At 40.8% G+C, this 26,571-nt stretch overlaps 3 protein-coding genes across 3 annotated transcripts in view; 2 read left to right on the top strand and 1 right to left on the bottom strand.

The window, feature by feature from the left end:
- Positions 1 to 4,127: 4,127 nt before the first annotated feature.
- Positions 4,128 to 6,523, top strand: LOC116065076. The gene is made up of 7 exons (XM_031320534.2): positions 4,128 to 4,560; positions 4,693 to 4,829; positions 4,954 to 5,047; positions 5,138 to 5,249; positions 5,338 to 5,561; positions 5,652 to 5,735; positions 6,206 to 6,523. The coding sequence occupies exons 2-7, from the start codon at positions 4,738 to 4,740 to the stop codon at positions 6,521 to 6,523; spliced, it is 924 nt and encodes a 307-aa protein (XP_031176394.1). The 5' UTR covers positions 4,128 to 4,560; positions 4,693 to 4,737.
- LOC116065022 lies at positions 6,064 to 9,087 on the top strand. Its single transcript, XM_031320473.2, has 2 exons — positions 6,064 to 6,080; positions 6,206 to 9,087. Exon 2 carries the CDS (start codon positions 6,794 to 6,796, stop codon positions 8,051 to 8,053), a length of 1,260 nt encoding a protein of 419 aa, XP_031176333.1. The 5' UTR covers positions 6,064 to 6,080; positions 6,206 to 6,793; the 3' UTR covers positions 8,054 to 9,087.
- Positions 9,088 to 11,881: 2,794 nt separating this feature from the next.
- Positions 11,882 to 26,571, bottom strand: part of reck (reversion-inducing-cysteine-rich protein with kazal motifs) — a 68,866-nt gene continuing 54,176 nt past the window's right edge. Inside the window, exons 17-21 of the mRNA XM_031320466.2 lie at positions 25,315 to 25,504; positions 23,708 to 23,918; positions 23,534 to 23,607; positions 21,201 to 21,356; positions 11,882 to 13,647 (exon numbers count right to left, since the gene is read on the bottom strand). Of these exons, the coding sequence (XP_031176326.1) occupies positions 13,426 to 13,647; positions 21,201 to 21,356; positions 23,534 to 23,607; positions 23,708 to 23,918; positions 25,315 to 25,504 (853 nt within the window). The 3' untranslated portion in view covers positions 11,882 to 13,425. The remainder of the gene's footprint in view (positions 13,648 to 21,200; positions 21,357 to 23,533; positions 23,608 to 23,707; positions 23,919 to 25,314; positions 25,505 to 26,571) is intronic.

Here is a 26,571-nt window from a genome sequence, read left to right as displayed (position 1 = left end):
GTATTTCTTTACCTTGTGCTGTTAATGCAAACAACCCAAGTATAAATAGATACTCAATAAGATTCCCCTATCCTCGAAGGTTAACATTTCGATTACAAAACATTGGAAATAATACTTGAATAAGTCAATCTTCACCCACCTCCTACTGAAAGCTGCACACACTCTAACTTCTGTTTTAGTTTTCAGATGGGTGATGTAATTGACTTGAAACTGAGAGATCAGAGGTTTGAATCCAGAAAGAGTAACTGATCCTCCTAAATGGAACATTTGATTAAAGAAACCATAACTATACAAATAACTCCTCTGGACAGACAAACTAGAAGCATTTGTGAGAGCTATACAGAATTTATGAAAACCCATCAAATATACCACAGCAGAGAAACTGCATTAATACAATATTTTCTATGTGAAGAAGACTTTATTGATTGCGAGGGGAAATTACATTTTTACACTCGCACCAACAGGGCACATTCATTAATGGAGAGATATCAGAGCGAGACTCTCCATGTCCTCTCCTGCTATCTGTCCACACTCGTACCTGGTCCAGACGGGGACTTGAACCAGCGACCCTCACAGACTGAGCTGCTGCCACCACTGTGCTCTCTAACTTGGCCCACAAAGAAAGGCCTCCTTCTTATCATTGTCAAATGGGAACATTCAAAAAGTAATTAGGAGCAAAGGAAAGGCCCGTGTGGATACCGACCTCAATAACAGTTGTTTGGTTGGTAATAGGTCACTGGTGAATTCATTAACCCTTGTGTTGTCTTCTGCTCAACCATGCACTTGTTGTCCTTCTGGGTCAAAATTAATACTTTTTGGACCGTTTTTTTTATATTTTTGACACATTTTCTGACGTTTTTGTCACTTTTTTCAATGTTTTAGTCACTTTTTTCGCCACGTTTCCGATGCTATTTTTCACTAACACCAGCTTATTACCAATAGTTTTACACGTATTTTTGGAATTCATGGTCAATAAATCTCATGTATAGGAGATTATACCTAATTTTGAAATGATGAATGATTTTGAAATATTAGAGGAACGTATATGTTGGTGGAGAATCACAGACGTGTGTATGTCAAAGTTTAGTCAGGTTATGAAACCATTTCAAGTTTTTTCAAATGCTATAAAATTGAATACCCACAATTCAATGAAAGTAGTAATCGAGTACTTGCAATTTTTTGAGTAATTTGGTTAAAAAGAAACCCATAGTTCTGATATAGAAGTTTTGAAAACGAGTCAAATTTGACCCGAGGACAACATGAGGGTTAAAGCATGAAGAAATGTAATAAAGCAGGCTTAAACTCCTCTGACAGAATGTGGCTTTTAGAATCGTGCACATGTGCCACAGAGAGCCAGGAGTTGACAGATTTCCCGACAGCAGCTGCTCTCTGGTAAAGGACGGTTTCTTTTGGGAGATGTTCAGAATGAAATCAATCACATGTCTTTGAGTTAAGTATGTGGTTAGCTTAGCCTAGCATAAAGGCTGGATCAAGGGGCGGGGCGGGGGGCTGGACAGCTAGCCTCAGGAGCGATGCTGAGCTGTGTTGAAACACATTACAAACTTTCTTGGTTGTGGTATTGCTTTTTTTATATTTCATGAGATATGCATCCTCTTTCTTCCAATTCTTTTACAGAGTCAAACACAGTGATGAAGCAAGACAAGAACACACCCAGGGAACCTTATAAACCATGGACAATTTAGGTAAGAGGTAAAGGTAACACTTTATAAAGGTGACTGCTTTAGTTACACTGCATCACATCAGATGGACAGACAGGAGAAATGAGCATCCTGCTTAAAGTTTGTTCCCCTCAGGGTGGCCATGTTGGCTGTAAAACATCCACAAAACATCACAACATATGACTAGTTTTACATTTTGGTAGACTTGCTGATTAGATTTCTCTCTGAGAGTGAGACGAGAAGATGGATATCAATCTCATGTCTGTGTGTTGAATATGGAAGCTGGACACAGCACATACAGTATGTAGCTTAGCTTAGCTTAGCACCAAGACCAGGGAGAAAGCAGGGAGAAACAGCTAGCCTGGCTCTGTCCAAAGTTCAACGATACACCTTCACAGTAAAAAATGGGGTGTTAATATTTCAGAGTAAAGTTATTTTAACCCAGATAGAGTATTTTCAACATTTTAGAGAGTAAAGTTGCTCTATCAGTAGAGTTAAGAGTGAGTGTAAAAATCTGCAGATACGCAGTGACAATTTCAACTCTACAGCAGTGATAAATACCCGCCACTCTGCTGTACTGAAGTTTGGCACGTACATTGGTGGAGGAAGATTGCAAAGGAGTAGGTCACTGATATTGCTAGGTAAGTAACATCCCTGTGTTGTCAACACCAAACCGGTATTTTTTTAACTTTACACAGTTTTAGAGTTGTGCTGATGTTAGTTGAGGTCATATTACGAGTTCCATGCGGCGGTCCCCCTTGCAGTGAGCTCGTCATCAGTCAGCTAAATTAGCTTGTCAATTCAGATGTTTGACAGTAATAACTGTTATATGATATGCCCGTGGAATATGTTGGATATTTTTGTGAATGGGTTGCTGTTTCATATGGCTAAAAATGGGTAACATTAACTTAATCAGTTCGTTTGAAGGACACTACAGTTTGGCATGGTGATTGTGCTTGCCATGGGGTTAGCTAGCAATCAGTATCGGTAACTGTCTTTCTTTATGTGTTGCAATATTTTCACGAATGAAGTTGGTCAGAATGGTAAATACGTAAAATAACGTTCGCTAACAACAAAACATTTATACAGATAGTATTGTTAGCTAACGTTATTGTTAGCTTCCCAGGCTTCCCTACACTAAGGTTAATCTGTTTTTTTTATATACACTGGTAATGTTAGCATGCTTCTGATAGTTAGCTAGCTGTTGGTGTTATAAAACGATAACTTAGATCACTGATTGCATGACGGGTTTGTTTAACATTGCTTAACTATTTTAACGGTTACTGTTCGAACTAAAATAGCTAATGAGCTAGCTAACTTTGGCACATAGTTATTTGGTAGCTAATGGGACAACGTGCCTCTAAACTTTAACTAGCCTACACCCATTTGCTGCAGAAAATAGTAGCCTAACGTTATATTCAGCCAGTACAACTTTGTCTTCTTCAGCCTTTGTAATTGCAGTGTAACGTCTAAGTAATGCATAGTGCATTGCGTAGCACTACTGAGAGAAATGGATAGGTAGCTAACTCTTAGTTGAACCAGCCCTAAATGATGATTTTGAATATATATTTTCTTTGTTAACAGAGGCAAAATGCTGTTGCGCGTTCAGCTCGGGGAAGAGCAGAAATACGTCAAGTTGTCCGAGCTGACATTCAATGCTTTCTTGAAAGAAGGTGGGTATATTAGGTTAAAGCAATATATATCACCCTAATGACAAAATAATACAGCATTAACCCTTGTGTGGTCTTCCATTCGACCATGTAGTCTACTTGTCCTGAAAATCCACACTTCTTCTGACGTTTTCTTCTCTTTTAGCGACAATTTTGTCTCTTTTTTTCAATGTTTTGGGCTCCTTTTTTGACGTTTAACGCTTCTTTTCACTACCATTTATAAACACCACTAACACCAACTTATTACCAGTTTTAAACTATTTTGGAATTCATGGTCTGTACGCCTCATTTATATGAAATTATAGGCCTACCTAATTCTTGAGTTAAAAAAAAGCAGAAATTATGAATAATTTAGACTCATATTAAAGGAAGGATAATTACAGGAGGTTAAATGTCAACGTTCAGTCTGGTTTTGAAACATTATTTTTTTTTTCAAATGCTAATTTCTTTTTTTTTTTATTTATAAAACACCCACAAGTCAATGAAAGTAGAGATCCTATCTTTTGTTGTACTTGCGAAGCGTGATGTGTGGAATCATCCAAATTAGGTAGCTAGTTAAAAAGAAACCCATATTTCTGATATAGATATTTTGAAAAACGGGTCAAATTTGATCCGAAGACAACACAAGAGTTAAGCTATTATCTTATGATATCTAGTTAGGTCCATAATCATTTCTGCTGTGCTTTATATTTTCAGTAACATAAAATCAGGTGTAGATCCTTGTCTTTCATCATTTTGTGAATACATGAGGCAAACTTAAATATGACCTTGATGTTTTTTGTGTTTTTTTAAACAGTGTGTCTAAAATTCAACATACCAGAAAGCAGACAGCCAGACATTAAGGTGTATGACCAGTCTGACACAGAAGTTGACTCAGATGTTTTTGAAGAAATAGTGAAGGAGTCACCTGGAACTTTCAGAATCATGCTGGGCAATGGACTTGGTATTCATTCAGACAATTCACAAATTAGTTTGTTTAGTTTAAAGAATGAGAACATTTATTGTCTTAAAAATAACAGTTTCTTGTAATATGTTTCTATGTTTTGCACAAATTTCATAATGAACAGATACTTCTCAATCATCATCATGCTCGGGTACATCTGATGACACCGTCATTCTGAATTTCACTGTGTGACCATGTTGAAGAAGTAGCCGCTTGCGAAGGAAGCCAGCCTAAAAGGCCATGCCACATAAACTATGAGGCAAAAGCGGTAAGTGGTCAAGTTGCTGTTAAGTCCAATCTGAATGTTGTTTCATCATGGGAAGTGTTCTTAAGATAACTATTTTTTTAGCATTACATATGGTTTTACAATTACGGAAAGCACATTTTATTCCACCTATAGTTGATTGAAAAAATCCTAACATCAAAGCCTGGTGGTGAACGCATTATGCAAGAGTATGGAAAAACCAAATCTCTGACAGATGCCACCAGAAGACAGATGATTAACATACTTGCTGCTGAGATGACAGAAACACATGGGTAAGCATTAAGCATATAGATGGGCTGCAAAGAAACATTGTTATTATTTTACAGTTATTAATTATGTAAAATGTGTTGTGCAATGTCAATTCAGTGTGATGTTAACTTTGAATTCATATGCTAGGACATCCCCCCCCAAAAGTGTCAGAGTGACGTATGCACAGGGGATAGTAGCTTTGTTTCCCTATCTAGAAGACCCATACTCACAGCATGGATATGTAACTAAATGGGTTATTGCAACATTATGCACATATTCACTCTTTGAAATGGGAATAGTACTCCTTTATAATTTATTTATAATCACATAGGAACATTACTACGATCCGGAGAGTGGTTCGGGATACCTTGCATGGCGATTGAAGACCATACAAAGAAAAACAGCAGAGGAAAGAGGTGCCTCAGTCAGCAAATCTCCTAAAGGTATGTTTACTGATCAGTGACATATAATTATAATGGTGACTTGTGAATTGTACAGAAAGGACTTCTTAACATTGTATTTTGTCTTAAGTTGGTGGGCCAGGCCGTGGTCGTCAGCCCTTCACCTATGACAGAGAGCCATCTGATGAGGATGTGGAAGCAGCTATTGCTGTTTTGAGACACTCTGCCGATGAAAACACTGTCCGTGAGAAGATGAAAATGACCTTCACATATCGGCAAGTAATGGTCAACGATGAAGCCAAATCATCAGATGTCTTCTTGGTCTTCCCAAGATTTCTGGACACACCAGGACTGGTATGACAACTTAATTCATTGCATCACCAAAATATCCAATGTAGCATCAGGTAACACTCATCATTTCTGTCTTTGTGTGTTACATTGCAGATAGAACAAGATTTCAGACTTCTGTTTGGTGAGGCCACGGCCAACAAATTCTTGGAGAAGTGGTCAACCACTTTCAAAGCAAAAGTAATAAAGGAAAGCCATGGACTTGTACCCACCACAGAACTCTTGGATTTGATGCGCAATGCTGAGTCAGCTGCTGAAGTTGAGAATGGTATGAATGAACTGTTTTACTTTTTATTATGTAGGCGTCCAGTATACATTTCCGTAATGGTGCAAGTTGTCAATTTGAATGTTATGCTATGGCATAATGTTAACCAGGTTTTTATTTACTTATTTGTAGGCTGGGACAGTGACATGTCTGCCATCTTGCTGCTGCTACATTTGCTACCACCATCTGCACAAGGTAGAAAGAGGCCGGGAAGGATGTCTGCATATCAAGCTGTAGATCAACTCATCAGATTTCAAAAGGTATGCTTAACAGTTGTTTAAAATATATCTTCCATCACGTCAATCTTGTGCACAGTTTGAGGTGATCTGATCTATTGTCAGAGATTAGTCACCAAAACAATTCTGTTGAATGTGTTTTGTTGTAGGTTGGAACCAGTGTGCAGCAGCATCTAGACAACATCACCCAAAGCAGTCAGCCCTACCTTCTCGCCCAGGGATCCACACAGAGCAGCATTCACTCCTACTTCATTGTGGTTGACAAGCATGCAGTTCCATGCAAGGCAACAGGTTCAGTAGGAGCTTTTGACGAAGTCTTTAAAGCCCATTACGTCTTTGGTACGTCATACAGTTCTTCCTTGAGCAGCTTTTTCACATTTGTGCAAACAACCATCTATAACATCGACATGGGGGAAACAAAGGAGACTCCTAGAGTTGCAGAGTTGCGAGCAAGAATGGTGCGTTGAGATAAAACTATTTAGTGTTTTCTTTGCAAAAGTGACCATGGAAGTCCAAACAACCTTGTTAAGCACCTTAAGGTAATTCATGGGCTATGTACAGGCAGGACTCTTTTTCTGAAATGTGGTCAAGAAGGATGCACACGTTCTTTTGGTAGCTTTTCTCGTTTTAGAAAGCATCTTAATAAGTGCCATGGAAGCAGTTTAGTTGATTCTGTAGAAGATGATCTTTCATATCCTCAAAGTACCGTCAACACAAGTAATGTTTCTCACGTTGAAATGTCGACTGAATGTTTAGAGGCTGAGTCAGAGTTACTTTTGCCATACATTGTAAATAGTTGTGCAGCTGTAATTTCTGATCTAAAGGCAGCAGGTGTTGGCCAAAGTACAGTGAATTCTGTAGTGAATTCCATGGAAGAGATCGTTCAAGATATCCATCAGCATGCTAAAGAGACAGTGATAAAGCATGTATTTAGTAATGAAAGAGAAACCGAAATGTGCAAGAAAGTTGAGGCGTGTTTTGAGGGGTTAGAGAATCCTTTCACAATTCTAAATTCGGAATACAAGCGATCAAAATTTATGACTGCCAAGTGGGAAATAGTAGAACCAGTTGAATGTGTGATTGGTTCAAGATTTGACACAAGACGAAATAAAAAGACTGGAACATATGATCAGGTAGTAGTTCAAGATAAATTCATGTATATTCCAATTTTATCTACACTGCAGTCAATATTTAAAAGTCAGTATGTTGCAGAAATGTTGCAAAGCTCAGCTACCAGCAACTCTAGACTGAGAGATATTTGTGATGGATCTTTTTTTAAAAGTCACCCCCTGTTCTCAACTGAGAAGCAGACAATACAGGTCCAGATGTTCTATGATGATTTTGAGGTCGCCAACCCTCTGGGTTCTAAGCGAGGTATTCATAAATTGGGTGGAGTATATTTTACTTTAAGAAACTTCTCTCCAAAATGGAATTCTTTTTTGGCTAACATACACCTGTGCGCCTTATTTCATACTCAAGATGTTAAACGGTATGGTTTTAGTGAAATTTTTGCTCCCATTGTTCGAGACATTAAAGTGTTAGAGAGTGATGGTATTGAGATTCCATTATACAGTGGTTATGTACGTGGCACTGTAGTACAGGTAACAGGTGATAATTTGGGTTTGCATAGTTTGTTTGGTCTGGTGGAGTCTTTCAGTGCAAGGTACTGTTGCAGGTTCTGTTTAGCGGAAAAGGAGGACTTTCAAACAGAATTCTCTGAAGATTCTTCCAAAATAGTTTTACGCACCAAAGATATGCACACTGCTCACTGTCAAGAAATGGCTTGTAATCCATCCCTTCCATATGTTTTTGGTGTGAAAAGGTCATGCATATTAAATTCATTGATGTATTTTCACACAACTGAGAACTTCTCAGTTGATGTGATGCATGATGTGTTAGAAGGGGTGGGCCAGTACGAATTGAAGTTATTATTTCTGTATTTGAAGGAAAAACATGTTACGTTCAGGAGAAATACATTCAAGAATACAAAGTTTTGATTATGGTTTCCTGGAGAGAAACAATAGGCCTGTGGCTGTTAATTTAGGTGAAGGATCTAATGATCTGGGACTGAATGCAGTTCAGTCCTGGTGCTTACTTAGGAATGTACCTCTTATCTTTGGAGATTTGGTAACTTCTACTGACGAACACTGGGGCCTGCTTCTTTTATTACTTCAAATAATTAACATTATATTCTCGCCCATGTTATCTCAAGGTCTATGTGTATATTTAAAACATTTAATTGTGATCATCATACACTGTTTAAGAAGTTGTATCCTCAGAAAAAACTTCTACCAAAGCACCATTTTCTTATCCACTATCCCCGCTGCATCCAGAAAATAGGGCCTGTACTTCATAGTTGGTGTATGAGGTATGAAGGCAAACATAATTTTTTCAAAAAACAGCTTAAATCGTTTAAAAATATTACCAAAACGCTGGCAAAAAAGCATCAGAATCATATGGCATATAGTTGGCGAAGTTCAACAACTTTTAGTCGGTTAGATATTGGTCCAGGAAAAATGGTGGCTTTAAATATGGTAAAAGGAGGTTCTGGAATTGCTATGGCAATGCAAGTGCCCAGTAGCATTCAGGTTATGAAGGTTAATTGGGCTAAACATAATGGGTTTGTTTATCGCCCACACTTGGTTATCTGTGGCAAAGTTGAATCTGAAGTGCCCTTGTTTTATCAGATTGAGTCAGTTCTGATAATGTGTGAAAAACTGTTGCTACTCACCGTGCCTTTAGTTACAGTAACCTTTCAAGAACATTTCCATGCATATGAGGTGATCAGATCAAAGCATGATTTAGTTTGTTTTCATGTCGACAACCTGCACTACCCTAGGCCTTTTGACATACAAATGTCATATGGAGGAAATGACACAGCTCTCCTTGTTGTGCCATATTGCTTTCTCTGGTGAACATTTTTATGATGTTATACTTCTCTGTCATAGACAAGGCAATGGGTTTGCAATGTAAATTCACTGACATTGAAATCATTTTTTTTTTTTTCAATAAATGTGGGTGCTGTCATCTTGTTATTGTGCTTGATTTCATTTGATAGTATTGATAGTTATGTAATTCAGTAACGCTGCATCATATTATTTATACTGAAGAAAAAAAAACACTGTAGAGAGATGAAAAGTAAATATCATTACACTTTAAAGTGTCATTTTTTTAAAGTAAAATTGTAGTTAAATTAACTCTATACAGTGTAACCATATTACTCTTAACAGTGTGATTAAACTACAGTGTTAAATATTTTTACACATTTCATTGTTATTTTTTACACAATATTGAGTAGAATTAACTCTAAAAATTTGACACTGACCAAAGAGTAAATTTTACACTGATTTCGAGTGGGACCAAATGTTATCTGAAACAGAGTTAAATTCAACTCGATAGGAGTTAAATTAACACTTCTGTTTTTACTGTGTACCAACACCTCCAAAGCTCAGCCTAAGCCCCTCCCTCAAACAGCCATTGTCCAGTCACAGCCAGCATGCACAGGGGTCGGAGGGTTAGGGTTAGAAAGAAATACCATGATATTTCATCATGTGATACAGGGACCATGTGCTGTCTGCCTGGAACACGCAGCTCATTACAGAGCGTGTCGTCTCCAAGATCTGCCGAATGTAGCCATCAAATGTAACGCTGGTTGGTCATTATCTCGACGCACGAAAACAGAGAGCACTTGATGGAGCTACTGTTAGTTAGCTAGTCAATAAAAGAAACTTTGTCCACATATAGCTCCAACAAGTAACCCCCTAAAACTCTAGATAGCAGATACAAGGTGTTCATTTTTTTAGGGGAAGGGAAGTAACCCAACAAATATACTGGTTTTAACCCAAACCACCAGCTTTCTCTAAACTTAACTATGTAGTTTTGGTGCCTAAACCTTTTTATATCGTGACTGTTACGTCTAGGTATGAGGACGGAAAACAGTCTGTGGGTTGTATTTCCTGCCACCACAAAGGACATATATGGTGGTTTGGTTTGGAGGACTGGTTGGTTGGTTTGGTTACATTTGAACTTTGGACAGAGACAGGCTAGCTGTTTCCCCCTGCTTTTATGCTAAGCTAACCGTGTCCGGACACCAGCTGCATATTTAACACACAGACATGAGATTGATATCCATCTGAATATCTAACTTTCAGAGAAAAAGCAATGTTCCCAAAAGGCTGAACTATTCTTTTAAATCAAATCAATCAAAGACAACAATGAAGACATACAACATCTTGTAGTAACCAAATTCATGTTGGCTCCAGAGGACATACACATAATAATAATAATCATAATAATAATAATAATAATAATAATAATAATGATAATGGGTGGAGGAGCCGTGGCTACAGAGCTGCCTAGCACAGTAATACTTAATGTTAGAGGAAGGATGCTTTGTGCTGGACAGGCAGACACACACACACACACACACACACACACACACACACACACACACACACACACACACACACGCACACTGAAGTACATTCGGAGTAAAAACACTTCATAATTGTCATCATGCAATAAAGAATAACAGCTATTTGCTTTAAAAAAAACATGGCACATAGGTGATCATTGTCTCAATCATCATCAGATACACATCAAATATAGACATTTCTTAACAAATATAAAGTTATTGCATTTCCATTATTACTTCATATAAGACATTATATGCAAGGCATACTGTGGAAATCTTCTCTACCCAAAGTGAATTGTGGGTAGCGACGAGCTGATTGTCCTTTTGTTACCAAATGGCTTCTAGTTGAGAAGTGCAGACAGTAAGCATCCCTTCTTTAACGTTTCTCCGAGCTACTGGCCTCTCAGAGCTCCCCGAAAAACACGCGCACACAGATAAGAGGCAACACACGCCTGATGATGTCACAGTGATGTCAGCAGGGTCGTCTCAGCTTGGGCTCGGAGAGTATAAAACCTCAGACAAAAAGAAGCTCATAAAAGTCTATCAAGTTGAATTATGGCAATTCTAGGACCCACTACTAGGGTCTTAAAGTCAGGATATCTAATGTTGACCATTCCTTTTTGTAAATCTCCCTCTTTGACTTTATGAAAAACTAAATGCCTGCAAGTCCAAATCAGACACTAAAGCCTGGTTCACACGGGACGATTTTAAAATTGTCGGCCGATTTTCCAATCCTGAGAGACTCCACACACGGCGATAAAAAATCCCGGGTCTAACAGTTTTGGTCGTACAGTGTGTGGTGCGCAGCACACGGCAAAATCAACACATCACACACGAACCGATTTGACTCCCGAGCATTCCCAGGTCAGACGGGAAATCTCGCAAAATCCCTCGAGATCAAACGTGACTTCAGAGTAAACAATCATGGCGGACGAAGAGGATGCAGTGGCGAAAATCTGTAGTTTGTTTTTAACCGAAAAAAAAAAAAAAAAACGTTATCACAGGTCGACGAGTTGGCCCTCCATCTCCGACGTCCACCGGACTTTCTGGTGCGCCATGCCGCCGGCTGTTTTGATTTTGTTTCCCGGTGCTTTCCTCGCCGCCTCGTCACCTCGCTTTCTGATTGGCTACACGCCACAGTCCACAGGCTGCGTGCTCGTTTGTCCCCGGGGGACACCACACACGAGGAGAAATCGGGCCAAAACAATCCAACATGTTGGATATCCCCGATTTGAGATGGGAGCGGTCCCGACGTCCTTCCGAGCAGACGAGAGCAGTCTTAACACACCACACACGGCAGGAATATCTGATCAGATTATTTTACCATAATCGGAGCATCCTTAAGATTGTCAGAAGGGATGAATCGGGGTTAAAATCGGCCTAATTATCCTGCCGTGTGAACCAGGCTTAAGCATCTTCCAAAGCGATGGTTTCCTGCCGACAGCGACTGGTGGCAGTGCTCCTCAGGGTGTTGTTAAAGCTGCTTAAAGTTAAGTTATCATGTGTTGCATGTCACGGACGCTCAACGATAAACTAAGCATAAACAACCTTTCATAATGTCAGTAATGACAACATACTGGAGCTCGTCAACTTCAGAAGCATCAGTGAACGCACCACAGGCTGCTCTCATATGTACCGTGTGCTGACGATGGTAGATTTGGGAACCACTGGTCTCACACCATCGATTTTTGAACATTTCATAGACTACACTGAATGAGTTGATTCATTAAAATGAATAATCAGACGAATTGAAAATGAAAGTAATTGTCATTTGTGAAGTTACGAGTCATGTCTTGGAAAATGCCCCCGACTTGAGTTATACGGAGCACAATAACACTGCTACGGTCTTCTGTCATACATAGAATTATACAGTTGGCCCATTAACGCTTTATCTACATTGTGAATGCTTCATCGTGTTGTGATAGTCATAGTTTCCATGCAGTCTGAATGGTACTTGATGACACCACATCAGATTAAGTGTTAGCAGGTTTCTGAGCTGCTTCACTGGCTGCTGGGTAAAACACAGCACAGCCTGGGCTCCCTTCATATTTCAACTTCTTGCTTTGGTCAGTAGTTAAAACCCTTTGTTTCATCTGAGCTGGCTCAGCCCACGAGCATGGCACTAACACTGCTGAGGTTAGAGGTTCAACACTAGGTCCATATACACCTCACATGTATATACATCCTGCACTGTGCTACACACTACACACCGGGCTGCACCGTGCACACACTGTGCTACTACACGCTGTGCTACTACACGCTGTGCTACTACACGCTGTGATGCACACTGTGTGCACGCTTTGCAGTCTCGTCATGTACACACTCCATCTGACACACGGGGGTCACGCTGAGCAGAGAAGTCTGCCTGAGTGACACCCATCTTTGTGCGTGAGTGTGTGTAAAAGTGTATGTGTGGCAGAGGGAATTGTGGCTAATTTGTCAGACAGATGTGCTGCCAGACAGCCCAGCTGTTCCCCCCCACCCACCCCCACACGCATACACGTAAACCCACACACAAAGCCTCGGAAGGAGACAGAGTGAGTCATGAAATTTACATTCCCACCTAACAGCTTTCAGAGAGCTGCTGCTGGGACTAGTGGAGAAACACTGCTGGTATGAAGTCACACACACACACACACACACACACACACACACACACACACTCACACACAAACACTTAATCACACGTCACTGAGGGAGAACCAGTGTGTTGAATAATACTGTTCATACAAAAAAAAATCCAGAATAATAGCTTTTCCACCGCCTTGATTGTTTGACACGCAGGTGAGCCAATAGGAATGATTGTCGAAAAAGGCACCGCCGCTGCTTCTTCCTGCTCCATGAGCGCACACTCACCTCAGGACATACTGCCATCCCAGGAAGAAGGGGGGAGGGGGGGTACTTTGGAAGACTCAAGAGTTAGTGAGGGAGAGGCTGGGAGGGGATGATAGGCACTCAGACCTGCTGGAGGACAGAGGCTGCAGCCATGAGGAGGCCCAGCAGGAAGCACAGGCCTGGGGGCAGAGGGGAAGGCCCAGGGCCCCCGGACGAGTGGATGGAGGAGGTCTGGATCTCAGAATTGAGGAAGGCAGAGAGGGGGACGTGGGAGACCAGCGTGGGGCTGGCATAGTTGATGAGGGAATCGATCTTCTCGGCCTCCTTACTGCAGGCTTCGATCTGGAAAATACAAGAGAGCACGCTGAACACTCTTACCCGCTAATTAGTTTTAAAATGCACTCTGGATTTATTATAGGCTGGAAGTCATCAAGTCATTGTCATCTACCTTTTATGATGAACTGTATATGAAAGTATGTTGATGTTGTTTTGACTTTGAGGTTTCAAAGTCTGACACGGTGGTTCCCCAACACTCCCACGCGCAGTTTTAAAGCGTTGATGTCATGGTTTACTTTCCCTCTTTGAACTGAGCTGATAATAGGAGCTGTTTCCTTACTGTTTTGGCACTTTAGTGTGAACAGAGATCCGTACAGAAACAACCAGAAAATACTGTTGTGGACACATATCATTCCCACACATTTACATGTCAGATTCAACCAGCTTATTTCGGAAAAAGTTTCCCGACCCTTTTCAAAAGATGGTACTAAGATGGCGTCGTGGGCGGCTGTCATGTCTAGAGCTCCACCTCAACTTTGCTCTTTTTCTTGTTTAGTTTTTAATTTGTATATTTTGCTTTAGGCTCCACCCCCTGTGACTGGACCCTGAGATCCTGACGGGCAGACCCCAGGCTCCGCCCCCTTTGTGACTGGACCGTGAGATCCTGACGGGCAGACCCCAGGCTCCGCCCCCTCTGTGATTGGGCCGTAAGCTAGTGACGGGCAGACCACAGGCTCCGCCCTCTCCTGTACGACTGTGCGCTCACCCACAGCTGCAACAGCATCATTAAGTTCGCTGACCGTCTTTGGACCAATCAGCGGCGACGATGATAAGAGTGACGCTGCTGAGATGACAGGTCAGTTCTCATAAAAGCCTGTTGTTGTTTATATTTAAATCTAAATACTTTTTTGCCTGAGTTACCCATACACATAATAATGAGCCTGGCTTAAATCCTCTGCCATACCAGCTGGTTGGGGCTAACTGCATTCTGGGATACTGTGTCAGCAGCCGTAGTATCCTCAATAAAACAGAACACTGCTGCTCATTTGGACTGTACTGGGCTGGATGTGGACAGACATTAAATTAGAATAACTTTGGTGAATCAATGAAAAGCTAAACTGTCCATCATCATTCAGTTTCAGGGTTGTTGGTTCTGCTTTTGCATAAAAAGCTTTAATTACATTTATAATCCTATTTAAGGAATTATTTTGTTCTGTTTTTCTTTTTTTTGCCTCCATCAACCCTGGGATGAATATGACTCTACTTCTCACAAAGTCGGAGAAGCTGTTGCCTAGTAACAGCTAAACCTAAAAGCCACCAGAAGAAGCTTCCCTTAACTACCGTGAGCCTTGTTGGTTTTGTGTTTTTTCTTCAGCTGCCTCATCTGTCTAAATGCCAACGTTCTGCCTCTTCCTATTTTCATCAACATTTCAGAAAAGTCATCAACAAGACCTAGCCTGACCCACATCCAGATGCTGGGTCTGGGAACTCACCATTGACAGGACTCAATCCGAGGGACGGGATAAACGGTTGTCTTTCAAATTCCCTCTCCACGCAATAGGATAGCACTACTACCAGGTAGAGCAACGAAGAAGGTAGCGGAGCTAGTTGATAGATTAAACTTTTGCTGTATCTGGTCGGCAAAACTCCGACCACATCTTCCTTTTTTAAGAATGACTTCAGTGCCGTTTTTTGTTCTTTTCTCAAAGAAAAGCTTAACTCCAAGTCTTCCAGAAGACCGCTGTTCCCAGCAGCAGCAGCCATAAGCCCGCCCACCGACTCTATACACAATGTGATTGGCCTGACTAGAGTTTGGTTTTTTCAGCTCGCAAGCCAACGGAGAGTTGCTAGACGCTCAATTTGCTGCCGCTAGGGTGCATCTAGACTTCTAGGCTACAACAGGCCCACTAGTCGCTGTGAATTCTTACACTTTGGGCCAATCAGACATTACCCAGACTTTGTACTCTGGAGCTGGCACGGTAAAAAGCATCTGATGTCCGATCCAACAGCTCCTCTGGGAAATGTCTAGAGAAGTTCAGGTTTGCAGTACATGTGTAAAAGTTTCAGTGGGATGTTCTCTTGGTCAGCTGCAGCTACAACTGGAAACGGGAGCGCTAACAGCGCTAACAGAGCATCAGTTAGCTGCTTCTCTTTGAAATCGCTTTTTTTTTCAGAAATGCGATGCTGTCTTCCGGGGGCGCAGTTAGTGACAGTGTGGGCTCAGTGCTTGCTCCGACAGCTTGGCGGAGTAGCAACGGGCTAACAACAAAGAGACTCAGCGAAGGGCCCATTGTTTCTTAATCTCTGAGGTTATTTCAAAAGCTCTTAACATAACTTCCTTTTTGGAAAATATAAGGTCACAGTGTTTCTTGCTATGCTCAATGCACAATACCCTGACATTAGCTCTCCTGGTGACGATTAATGATATAGTGTGCTGTTGTTTCTGCTGTGTGTCATGTAGCTGATCTTTTTATAGGTTTTTATGAAAAATGCCAGTTACATAATCAGTATGGCTGATCTGATGCAGTCTGATGTCTACTGTGTTTAAGATGTAGAAGCAGAACTTTGAAACTGACTTGCTCAAACTGTTCAACTACTCCAATTATTCTTTCAGCTCAGAGAGATGTCTGTGCACTCAGAAGGTCAAGGCTTTTAATGTTGATTTCTGAGACGTTTTCTTCTGACAGAGAATTCATCTTTTTGATTAGCTCTTTCAAACTAAGTCTAAGTTTGTTCTTGCAGTTTTACTCTCTCTCTCTCTCTCTCTCTCTCTCTCTCTCTCTCTCTCTCTCTCTTCATGTCTTCCACTCTTTCTTCTTTTTCTGTCCATCCTTTAATCCCCCCACCACACACTATCAGTCTATCTGCAGCTTTTGTATGAAACATGTTCAACGCTTTTGGGCATGAACTGATTCTGCTCTAAGATTAGATCAGATTGCTACCAGATAGAGCCAGCTGTACTGTGTTTGTAACCCACTTCCTGGCTGGCACACATACACCGCTTCCTATTAGAATAACCTGACACGATCCCCTTTCATGACCTAAGGGTACAATATGAGTTTTTATGTCTTTTACATCTACAATCAATTATGAGATCCCTTCTCTAAGGCCATAGATAGAATAAGGGTTCCTTCACACTGGCTGCGTGGCGTGTCCGTTTATATTTCAGCTCCCATGTTAACAGGTTAGAGCTTGCACGCTGCCAGCGTGACACGCACGTCTCAAAAATACGTGCATGCTAGAAATAGGACCGACGCCTATTTTTCACACGACACGCAAGCGTTTTGGAAGCGTTTCCATTCAAAACAGAATAGGAAAAGATGTTTATATGTCATTTTGACACAAATACATTTAATAAATGACATGTTGATGTTTGAAAGTCTTTAGGTTTTGACATAAATGCAGATATAAATGTAATTTAAAAAAATAAATAATTATCGATTTTCAAATATTGCACCTGTCAATACAGAACGAAATATTCTGTAGCCTATTTTGTTGTCTTTGCTGTTATCAAATCAGTATGTATTTATGTTTAACATTTCATTTTATCAATGGGAAACATACATGTGTACAGACAAGGCTAGCAGCAGCAGCAGCGCCGCGCCAGACACATTTCTGGTGTGTAAAGACATAGCAGACAACACTATCTGACTCTCTGTTACTGGGGATTATGTTCAAAGTTTCTCATTTATTAAATAATTGCTTAAAACATTCAAACAAGGTTTTGTGTCGGAGTCCGAACATTCCAAAATCTTAATTTTAACTTAAAGATTTTCATTTTCACTGTAAATGCATATCGGTTTTAACTACTAATAATCGTTATCGGCTATAGAAAAACCAGTATCGGTCGATCCCTGGTCTGAACAGAAGCCTCACTCACTTTTATGTACGGCACTCATGCTGTTTGAACCTGTAACATTTCCAAAACCCTTTCATCATAGCACAAGTCTGTATTGAATGTTGTCACAATGACATTCAGGCTGCAGCAGCACAAGGTTGAATACAAACAGAGAGAGATAAATGCATGTCTGGTCCCACCTTCTCTATCATCTCTCATGCACAACGGAAATAAAATTGGTTTAATTTAACCAGGAAACAAGCATGAAAGAGCCAACTAAGTATTTAATGAGATCACATCAGTCTATAAAAAGGTTTGGTAACACTTGACTTGAAGGTGTGGACATAATCGTGACATGACACTGTCATAACTATGACATGACACTGTCATGAACATGTCATAAACGTTATAAACAAGTCATAAACGTTTATGACTTCTGTCATTAAGTGTCATTCGGTTTTTGTCACGAACAGTTGACATTGTTTGGGTTGTCTTGATTATCACAACTTGACATTAATCAAAGCGACATTACCAGAAGTTGTCTTGGTCATGACAAGTTGACATTACATTTGTTTGGGACGACTTGACATTAAACAGGATGACACTGTTGTCAAGTTGTCATGACAAAGACATCCTCTGGTAATGTCATCCTGGTTAATGTCAAGTTGTCATTACAAAGACATCCCAAACAAATTTAATGTCAACTTGTCATGACCAAGACAACTTCTGGTAATGTCACTTTGATTAATGTCAAGTTGTCATAATCAAGACAACCCAAACAATGTCAACTTGATATGATATGATTCATGACAAAAACCGAATGACACTTAATGACAGAAGTCATAAACGTTTATGACTTGTTTATAACGTTTATGACACGTTCATGACAGTGTCATGTCATAGTTATGACAGTGTCATGTCACGATTATGTCCATACCTTCAAGTAAAGTATTACCAAAGGTTTTCTCCTCTCATGGTGCAAGGCAAAAAAGGTTACAAGACATCATGTACAGCCATTATAATAATCACACTACCACTCTTTTCCTACATGTCCATTCAAAGTGGAAACTAGGGGCCAATCACGCCCGAACTTCAAGACCCATGGCTGCACACACATCCATCCAATGCTGATAGGGCATTTCAAACCTTTCAAACTGATGACTGATGACAGATACTGTATGACTTTAGGTTTAGTGTTTTACAGTCCAGGATGGATTGTACAAAGTGTAAAGTAAATCATGACAATAACCATGTGATTTTAGCTAAGTAGCTCCGCCAAGGAGGATTTGTTTTCGGTTCCATTTGTCCGTTTGTTGGTCCGTCTGTCGGATTACAGAAGAATGTCTGGCCTGATCTTCATTAAACTTGGTGGAAGGGAGACGCATGAGCCAAGGAAGAACCCATTACATTTTGGAGCGGATGTAAATCACGGAGCGGACACACAAATTATTTTTCTGTTTTGGTAACATTGCGAGATAGGGCGTTTGTGCTTTGTTGGAATAATATCTGCCAGAGCAAATGAAACATTGGTCTGGTTCCCAGGATACCACGTATCTAGTCAGAGACCAGAAGGGAAGTGCTTGAGCACCACCTGGGGTCTATCCGTGCATGTGCCTGGCTAACCCTCAATCAAAGGAAGGTTGCCTTCTGCACTGCTTATATGGAATAAGTGCATGAGAAAAGGAGACAGTTAAGGGGGAAAACCTTTATGGAAAATTTGATTTTAAAAATGGAGTGCAAATGTGCAACTGGTAATATAAAACAGACACAGAAAAGGGCAGATCCAGTAAAAAGGGTGATAGTGCTGTACGTAACAGTCAAACCTTTGTTAATGACCTGAACTCTTTCTGCTTTAGATGTGACACTATGGATGGCAGGACAGAATATGAGGAATGTCTCTGTAGAGACATCAATAGTCATCAATGAGTCTTTTTGAACTGTAGCCAAACAGGACTAGTGGCCCAGGCCCTCTGAAAGCCGTCTTCTTAAAGACTAAATGGAGTTTAATCATGGATAAAAAAATCAGGCCTGTGCCAACAAAGCTAGGCACAAATCTGCTAATCAATTTCCGGCCTCCGTACTGTGTAAAGCCATGCCTGATCCCCTCCACTTCACGTATAAATATATAAGCGCGACACTGTGCTGTCTCTGTTACAGTTACCAAACAGCTAGAGGTATGCCAGGGTTCTATTCTAAACTCAATGAAGACACGTCCTCCTGTAAAGGCTCATTGATCTCAAGATCAACACGAGGTTGGTCCTCTGGATCAGGGATGCCCACAGAGGGTCTGTGTCAGGGGAGTGGGTTCTTATTCTCTCTCTTTACAGGCCACTTCATGATCAATGAGAAACCCTTTACACTGAATATGTATGCTGATGACATGGCCTTCTACATTAGGGGAAGCTGCCTATCTGACCCACACCCAGGTCCTTCAAACATTAATCAACAGTCAGCTTAGAGAGATCAGCGTGGCCGAGACTAAATAATTCATTATCTGTACAAAACAAGGTCTGAAAACAGCCAGCTTCACTTGATGGCCAACATGTTGAAATACCTCGGTACACTTCTGGATTCTGGGCTAAGCTTCTCTGAAATTACAGCTCACAGCGACCTTATCTTCTTAGGAAACGTAGTGGCCTTAGTGTCAGCAGATTTGACAAATAGTTAACAAATCTATCGTTAAGAGAGATTTAACTTTTCACCGTCCCTCCTGTCACCTAAACTGTAGATCTAAGCCTTAGATCTACAGTTTAGGTGACAACTATTTTAATTTCCATTGACATAAACCTTAGATTCTAAGGTTTATGTCAATGGAAATTAAAATAGTTGTCAAACCCAAAAGCTTTTGACCCAATGTGTTGTGTAACACAGCTTTTTATGGCGGTCTAACTGCATCTTGTTTCTTGCGTTTGGTGAGCTGAAGACAAAGATTTTTTCTATTCTACTCCAAAACCACATGGAGGCACGGCTGTTGAGTAAATGTTTCCCAGGGGGCACCTGTGTACCAAATATGATTTAGCAGGGCAGTGCTTGATGAGCAAGGGGGTAAACTTCTCCTCGGAACGCGTAGCTCCTATGGCGCCATTTTGATGCTACCAAGCCATCACCTCCCGTTAGCATTCCATTGACTGCCATTCATTTTGACGAATAACAAATAACTTTACATCTTAAGCGTTTAAAGACTCTATTTGTCCACTGTTTATTTCTAAAGAAACACAACAATGTATAAAAGGCTCCATTGTGTCATAACCACGTGACTTTCTGTCGCACAGTAGAGAAATTACCGTACAGTCAGGAGAAGCTGGCAGGCAGTTTCAACTTACATTAGCTGTTTAAGTGTAATTACTAATGTTAACTAGCATTTTAGTGATCAATAATTAGCCTGTGTCTATCTTATCTCCTTACATATACCTACGCTCTCCGTCTCTGCAAGATTGGGAATGATTGAGATTTCTCTTGGCACAACTACCAGAAGACTTCCAACTTTCAGACAGGTTGCTCACGTCACATTTACGTCGTCTCTCTCAGTTGGAGGCTGCGCAGTAACGCTCAGCCATCACCGGAAAAGTGCTTCTAATATCCTTCACTGGTCTCCGTCCAGAGCAACAGGATCTGTTGATCCATTTTATATATGGCTATGTTGATGAGCAGTACTTGCTTTTACTACTGACAGAATGATTTGATCCCTCTCATGTTAGAAATACCTACTTATCAGTCATGCATTGTTATGACTTTCGTATATGATTTTGTGTGTGTGTGTGTGTGTGTGTGTGTGTGTTACCTGCAGTGGTGTTGGCTGCTGCTCCACCGGAGCAATGAGGACCACCAGCTGGTGGTCGATGCTCAGGTAGCCGAAGACGTCGCACTGTGGCACGGAGACATGAAGCCGCAGGACCTGCAGCACGTCATGGACCGTCACCGGCTGGTTCTTATTCAGCTGCAGCCAGGGGTCAGAGGTCAAACACGGGCGGAGGGATCAGACATACTGCATGTTGGTCACAGTTCAGTCACAGAAGGAACCAATACACAACATCCAGCCTTTAAGCTTCATTCATTTCTGTTGTTAATTTCTTAAGTATGATTTAAATGAGTTCTAAATAGCAAAGATATGTTATTCTAAAGAAATAAATCTTGCAGTGACACAGAACTGTGGTGGTCATACTGGCAACACTGTGAGAGAGTCCGTAATATTAAACAGTCCCTCCAGAATAACGTGATCATATGATCGCATAATTCAATGCATAATCAGCCAAAGTCCGCATATTTATGCGGGGGCCGCATTCTTTCAAATACGCCGCACTTTCGCCGCATAAATTGCCGATTTCCGCGCAAAATATGCGGGGCTTGCATGATTTCATAATCCCCGCATTTTCGTTGCAAAAAAAGTCACACATATATCTTAGCAGAAAGTTGAAAAATGTTGCGTTTACTTCACACAAGAGCAGCCATTTTCCCCTGTTGTCTTGGGAACGTTATGAAGTGACGTAATTACGCGACGTGAACATCATCGAAAAGCTGCAAACCCCGCGATTTGCAGTTTTTGCAAGTTCCCGCAATTTCATCGCATAAAATTGCATAAATTGCATAAATATCCCACATATTCCATCGCATTTTTTAAGAAAACGTGCCGCATAATCAAGGATTTTTGCCCGCAACAATCACAAAAAAACTTTTTTAACGCATTTTTCTGGAAGGACTGGTTAAAATCTGATTATTCATTTTTGTACTTCAAATATTTTTGGTTTGTCCGCAATAAAAAATTAGCAAAAAGAATATTGTAGTATTTTGAGAATAAAATCATAATATTTTCAGTATTAAGGATGAATATTCAATTGTAAAATGTTTCAATATGATGCGTCTTTTCTCATAATATTATGACTTTCTTCTGTTTTTTCCTGTGTCATCATTCGCCTCTTCAATGCATTTCCTCCCGATAAAGGACAGAAAGGACAGACAGGAAGGACTCCTCAGGCTGACAGTTACTGGGAACTCCACAGAGAAGCACGTCCACAGTGATTAGATGATCTCTCACTCTGCGCCCACGTCACCTTCAGCGCTCGTGAGGTCACATGACCGTGCCAATGGAAATAAAGAGGACAGACACAGATGGCTGAACAACAAAACATGAAAGGCTGCATATGATCTGCATATGACCCAACAGTACACACTATCACTTATACGCTTATATACAATATGTATATACACATATGTGTGTGTATATAAGTAGATCAGAACCAGAAATATCGTCTTATTTATTTCCATGTCTTCCTTGTTTATCTTACTTGTCCAAACCTGTGTGTCCTGCTAGCAGCAGCTAATGTCTCCTGCAGCAGAGGTGTGCTCAGATCACGTCTTTCTAACTCCACTCCTCCAGACATTTTTGACTTTTCAGACGTGTATGTCTTCAACCGACGCTGACTCAAGTGACATCACTGGAGGACATTTATCAGACACAGTCACACCGCTCACTCTGGAGACACTAAAGGCTTTTCTCACTCCCCAACACCTGGAAACACATTTGAGTTCCTCCCTAAGAGCAAATAACCACAATCCTAAAGTTGGATTTCAAAGTGAATAAATGAAAGAGAATGAATGAACTGGGGTTTCTCTGAGCAGTTACACTGGTATTCTCATGGATCTTCACTGCTGCAGATCAATCAGCTCCGCTTGTGTTTGTCAGGCTTAAATACCTGTCTTACACACACACACACAAACAAACACACACACACACACACACACACACACACACACACACGGGTTTGTTTCACTATCTTTGTGGGGACCTGTCATTGACATAATGCATTCCCTAGCCCCTTACCCTAACCTTAACCATCACAACTAAATGCCTAACCTTAACCCTTACCCTCACCCTAACCATAACCTAATTCTAACCCTAATCCTAAAACCAAGTCTTAACCCTCAAACAGCCCTTTAACCTTGTGGGGTCCAGCATTTTGGGCCCCACAAGGCTGTGCAGACCCCACAAGTATACTGTATTCCCCGGTTTTTGGACCCGAATATAGTAAAACAAGCACACACACACACACACACACAGTAGACTGGGGACTCCCCCCAGCGGTCAGCATCTGTAATTACATCTGAGACTGTGTGTACCTTAGAGAAAGTGTTCATCTGCTCTTTGTTCCAGAGGATCTGCAGCATGCTGGCACAGATAGGACAGCAGGCTCCTGGACAGAGGTCAGAGGTCACGCTGGGTTACTTCAACACACCCTCCACAAACTGATGCTGTGAACATGTCATCCAGTGTGTGTGGGAACATTTACTGACCAGGGGGGGTGACGGGCTGGCAGCCCGGGATGGACAGAGCTGGACAGGGAATCACACTGCACGCAGAGTCGGGAGCCACGTCAGACATGGCCCCCACAGCGTGGCAGGGGCCCTCGTAGTCCACGGCCACGCGGTCAGAGAAGGCCTCACACACCGTGTTGTAGGTTTCACCGTTATGGCCACAGACCTGCCGAGGCTTCCGACAGGCATCCTGAGGACAGAGTGCACCCAGCACATCAGCACATCAGCACATTTACATACACATACACATTTTTATATGGTTGTTCCATGTTTTCCCTCATTGACCTTATTTTGTCTTGGCTCTGAGCTTTCCACTAGTGCAACCATGAGGGTCAGTGTAACGCTTATCAGTTCAATTTTCTAAGCACAAACAGACATTTGGAAAAACAAATTTCATTTCATTTTTTTCCACCTTGACAAATTAAAAAATTGGATCTTTAACCTGTTTTTCCAATTTTCTGTTTTTATTCAGAGGATCAGAAATTTAGAAAATTACAAAATTGTGTCTGGGCTCCAATTATTCAATACTGCAATGGTATTCTCTCTCTACTTTGTGGAATGTGCAGGTCATTAACTGCATATGGACCAAAAAAAAACTAAAAACTGATAGAATTTGGGGTCAGAGGTGCTTGCAACTGATGGTTTCGAGTGGGGGGGCGGGGTGTAGCTAGGCGGAATGAGAGAGAGAATACCATTGCAGTATTGAATAATTGGAGCCCAGACGCAATTTTGTAATTTTCTAAATTTCTGATCCTCTGAATAAAAACAGAAAATTGGAAAAACAGTTTAAAGATCCAATTTTTGAATTTGTCAAGGTAGAAAAAAAAATGAAAAATTGGATATTGGAACCCATTTTTCTGTTTTTCCAAATGTCCGTTTGTGCTTAGAAAATTGAACTGATAAGCGTTACACTGACCCATGAGGCCAAACTAACAGTGTTTGATATGTGAGTCAAAATGGAAAGTCTAAAACCTTGCTAACACAACAAGTCATCTTTTACAGTCAGATACTTGACTGTAAACTCATCCTTGTATATGTGTAAGGTTTTAAACTTAGTTTGCTTTTTGCTGTTGAAATGTGAAGCAGTTTGTGCTGCATTCTTTGCACGAAAGGTGCTTTTTAAGTAAAGGTCATTCATTCATTCAACTCCACTACACAAAAGCAATGGACAAAACAAAAAACATTCAATATCTGTTAGAGCTTTAGCAGTAGAGAGGTTACATTTTTGGCAAACTACCAAAGGTTCATCTTCTGAGGAGCATGAATGTGATCAGTACATCTGGATATTTCTTGTATACGAATGCTGGAACACTATTCTAAATCTCAGAGCATTATGGTTGTAGTTGTAAAGATGAGAGAGGAAGTTGTGTGTACATCCCATCATGTAGGCCAGCAGCAGGGCAACAGGAGAATCAATCTATTGTTCACACACTAGTGATGTGAAGCATCTTCTTTATTTTCTGAGCCCACTAGCTTGCTACTGCTCACTAGAACGCTTCCTCTCAGTGGCACCATCAGGTTAGTGCATGCTCTGTCAGCAGCAGCAGCTAGGTGAGCAGTGAGTGTGTCTCCAGGTGTGATCCTACCTGGCAGTGGCCCATGTAGGCCAGGTTCTTCCCGGCCTGCTGCAGCTGGCACAGACTAGCGTGGAGCAGGCCGTCAGTGTCACAGGCCGGCTCCACGCTGTTCTTATCACAGGCTGCGGGCCGGCCGACACACTCGTGCTGCGGGCAGTCGGACCAGTCGCTCAGACACACACGGTACTTTGGGATGCACCTGGAAAACACACACACACACACACACACACACACACACACACACACACACACACACACACACACACACACACACACACACACACATTATCTATAAAGGTAACAGGTGTACAAATGCAGACATACTGCATGTACATTTTAGATTTTTACATTATTTATTGTTTTTACCCTCTCTTCTAATCCTTTTCTACACTTTAGTGTATTATTAGCACAGCCACATTACATTTCACTTACATCATTTACCTGTGTGTGTTACAAATATACAAATCCTTAAAAACCTTACAGTTTTTTTAATTGCTAAACGACAGTGGGCACAACTGAAGCCACATGTGCAAAACTCTAACTACAGTCTGCACTACCAACAGTCACCTGAGCTAAACCGTTCACATCACCTGCAAAACTCATTCACAGCAACACAACTCTTCACACACACGTCTCAGAACAGGCTCAGAGCAGCCAGACACTCAGAACAATCCTCACTGAGACAACACACACACTGTCACTCAGAACACACTGAGACACAAGGCAGAACATAGCAACTTTTCATCTTTACATTTTGAACAATTTGAGTGACTTTACACTAATCAATATTTTCTATTAGAAAATAGTGAAATTATTTTCTTTCCTTTTTTATTTTATACCAGTTTTTAGATAAACAAGAATGAATGAAAATCCTCAGTGTGCTTACCTACAGTAAATATATTGATATTATAAATATATATATATATATATTTTTTTTTTGTCTGAGTAATTCACGTAATTACTGGAAATGTTAGAAACTAAAGGTATGTTTTTCTTTCAACACATTGGATCCTCTCTTGCCATGAACCTACATTATCTATCAATACTAATGACTGTGGTGTTCCCGTTGCTTACACCTCCATTACTTTGTGAAAAACCTTAATTCCACAGTTTTACTATAGTAAAGGAAGTGCTTTTCACATTTTCACAACTGTGTATGTACATCTTATCTGGACATGTTGGTATCTTTGCTCTTTTACCTGTTCACAGTTTCTCTCAAACGATACAATGTATAACTGTTTCCTTCTTATTTGATGTTTCCTTATT

Source organism: Sander lucioperca, chromosome 23 (genome assembly GCF_008315115.2).
Source record: "Sander lucioperca isolate FBNREF2018 chromosome 23, SLUC_FBN_1.2, whole genome shotgun sequence".
Lineage (NCBI taxonomy): Eukaryota > Metazoa > Chordata > Actinopteri > Perciformes > Percidae > Sander > Sander lucioperca.
The sequence above is the reverse complement of the archived record's forward strand: the minus strand, read 5'-3'. Positions and strand labels throughout refer to the sequence as shown.

Excerpts from the sequence above, each read along its gene's own strand:
- LOC116065022 (XM_031320473.2), top strand. The coding sequence starts at position 6,794 with ATGTCGACTGAATGTTTAGAGGCTGAGTCAGAGTTACTTTTGCCATAC.
- LOC116065076 (XM_031320534.2), top strand. The coding sequence starts at position 4,738 with ATGCAAGAGTATGGAAAAACCAAATCTCTGACAGATGCCACCAGAAGA. Across the intron at positions 4,830-4,953 it reads GAGATGACAGAAACACATGG|GACATCCCCCCCCAAAAGTG; the intron begins GTAAGCATTAAG and ends TTCATATGCTAG. Across the intron at positions 5,736-6,205 it reads CAACCACTTTCAAAGCAAAA|GTTGGAACCAGTGTGCAGCA; the intron begins GTAATAAAGGAA and ends GTTTTGTTGTAG.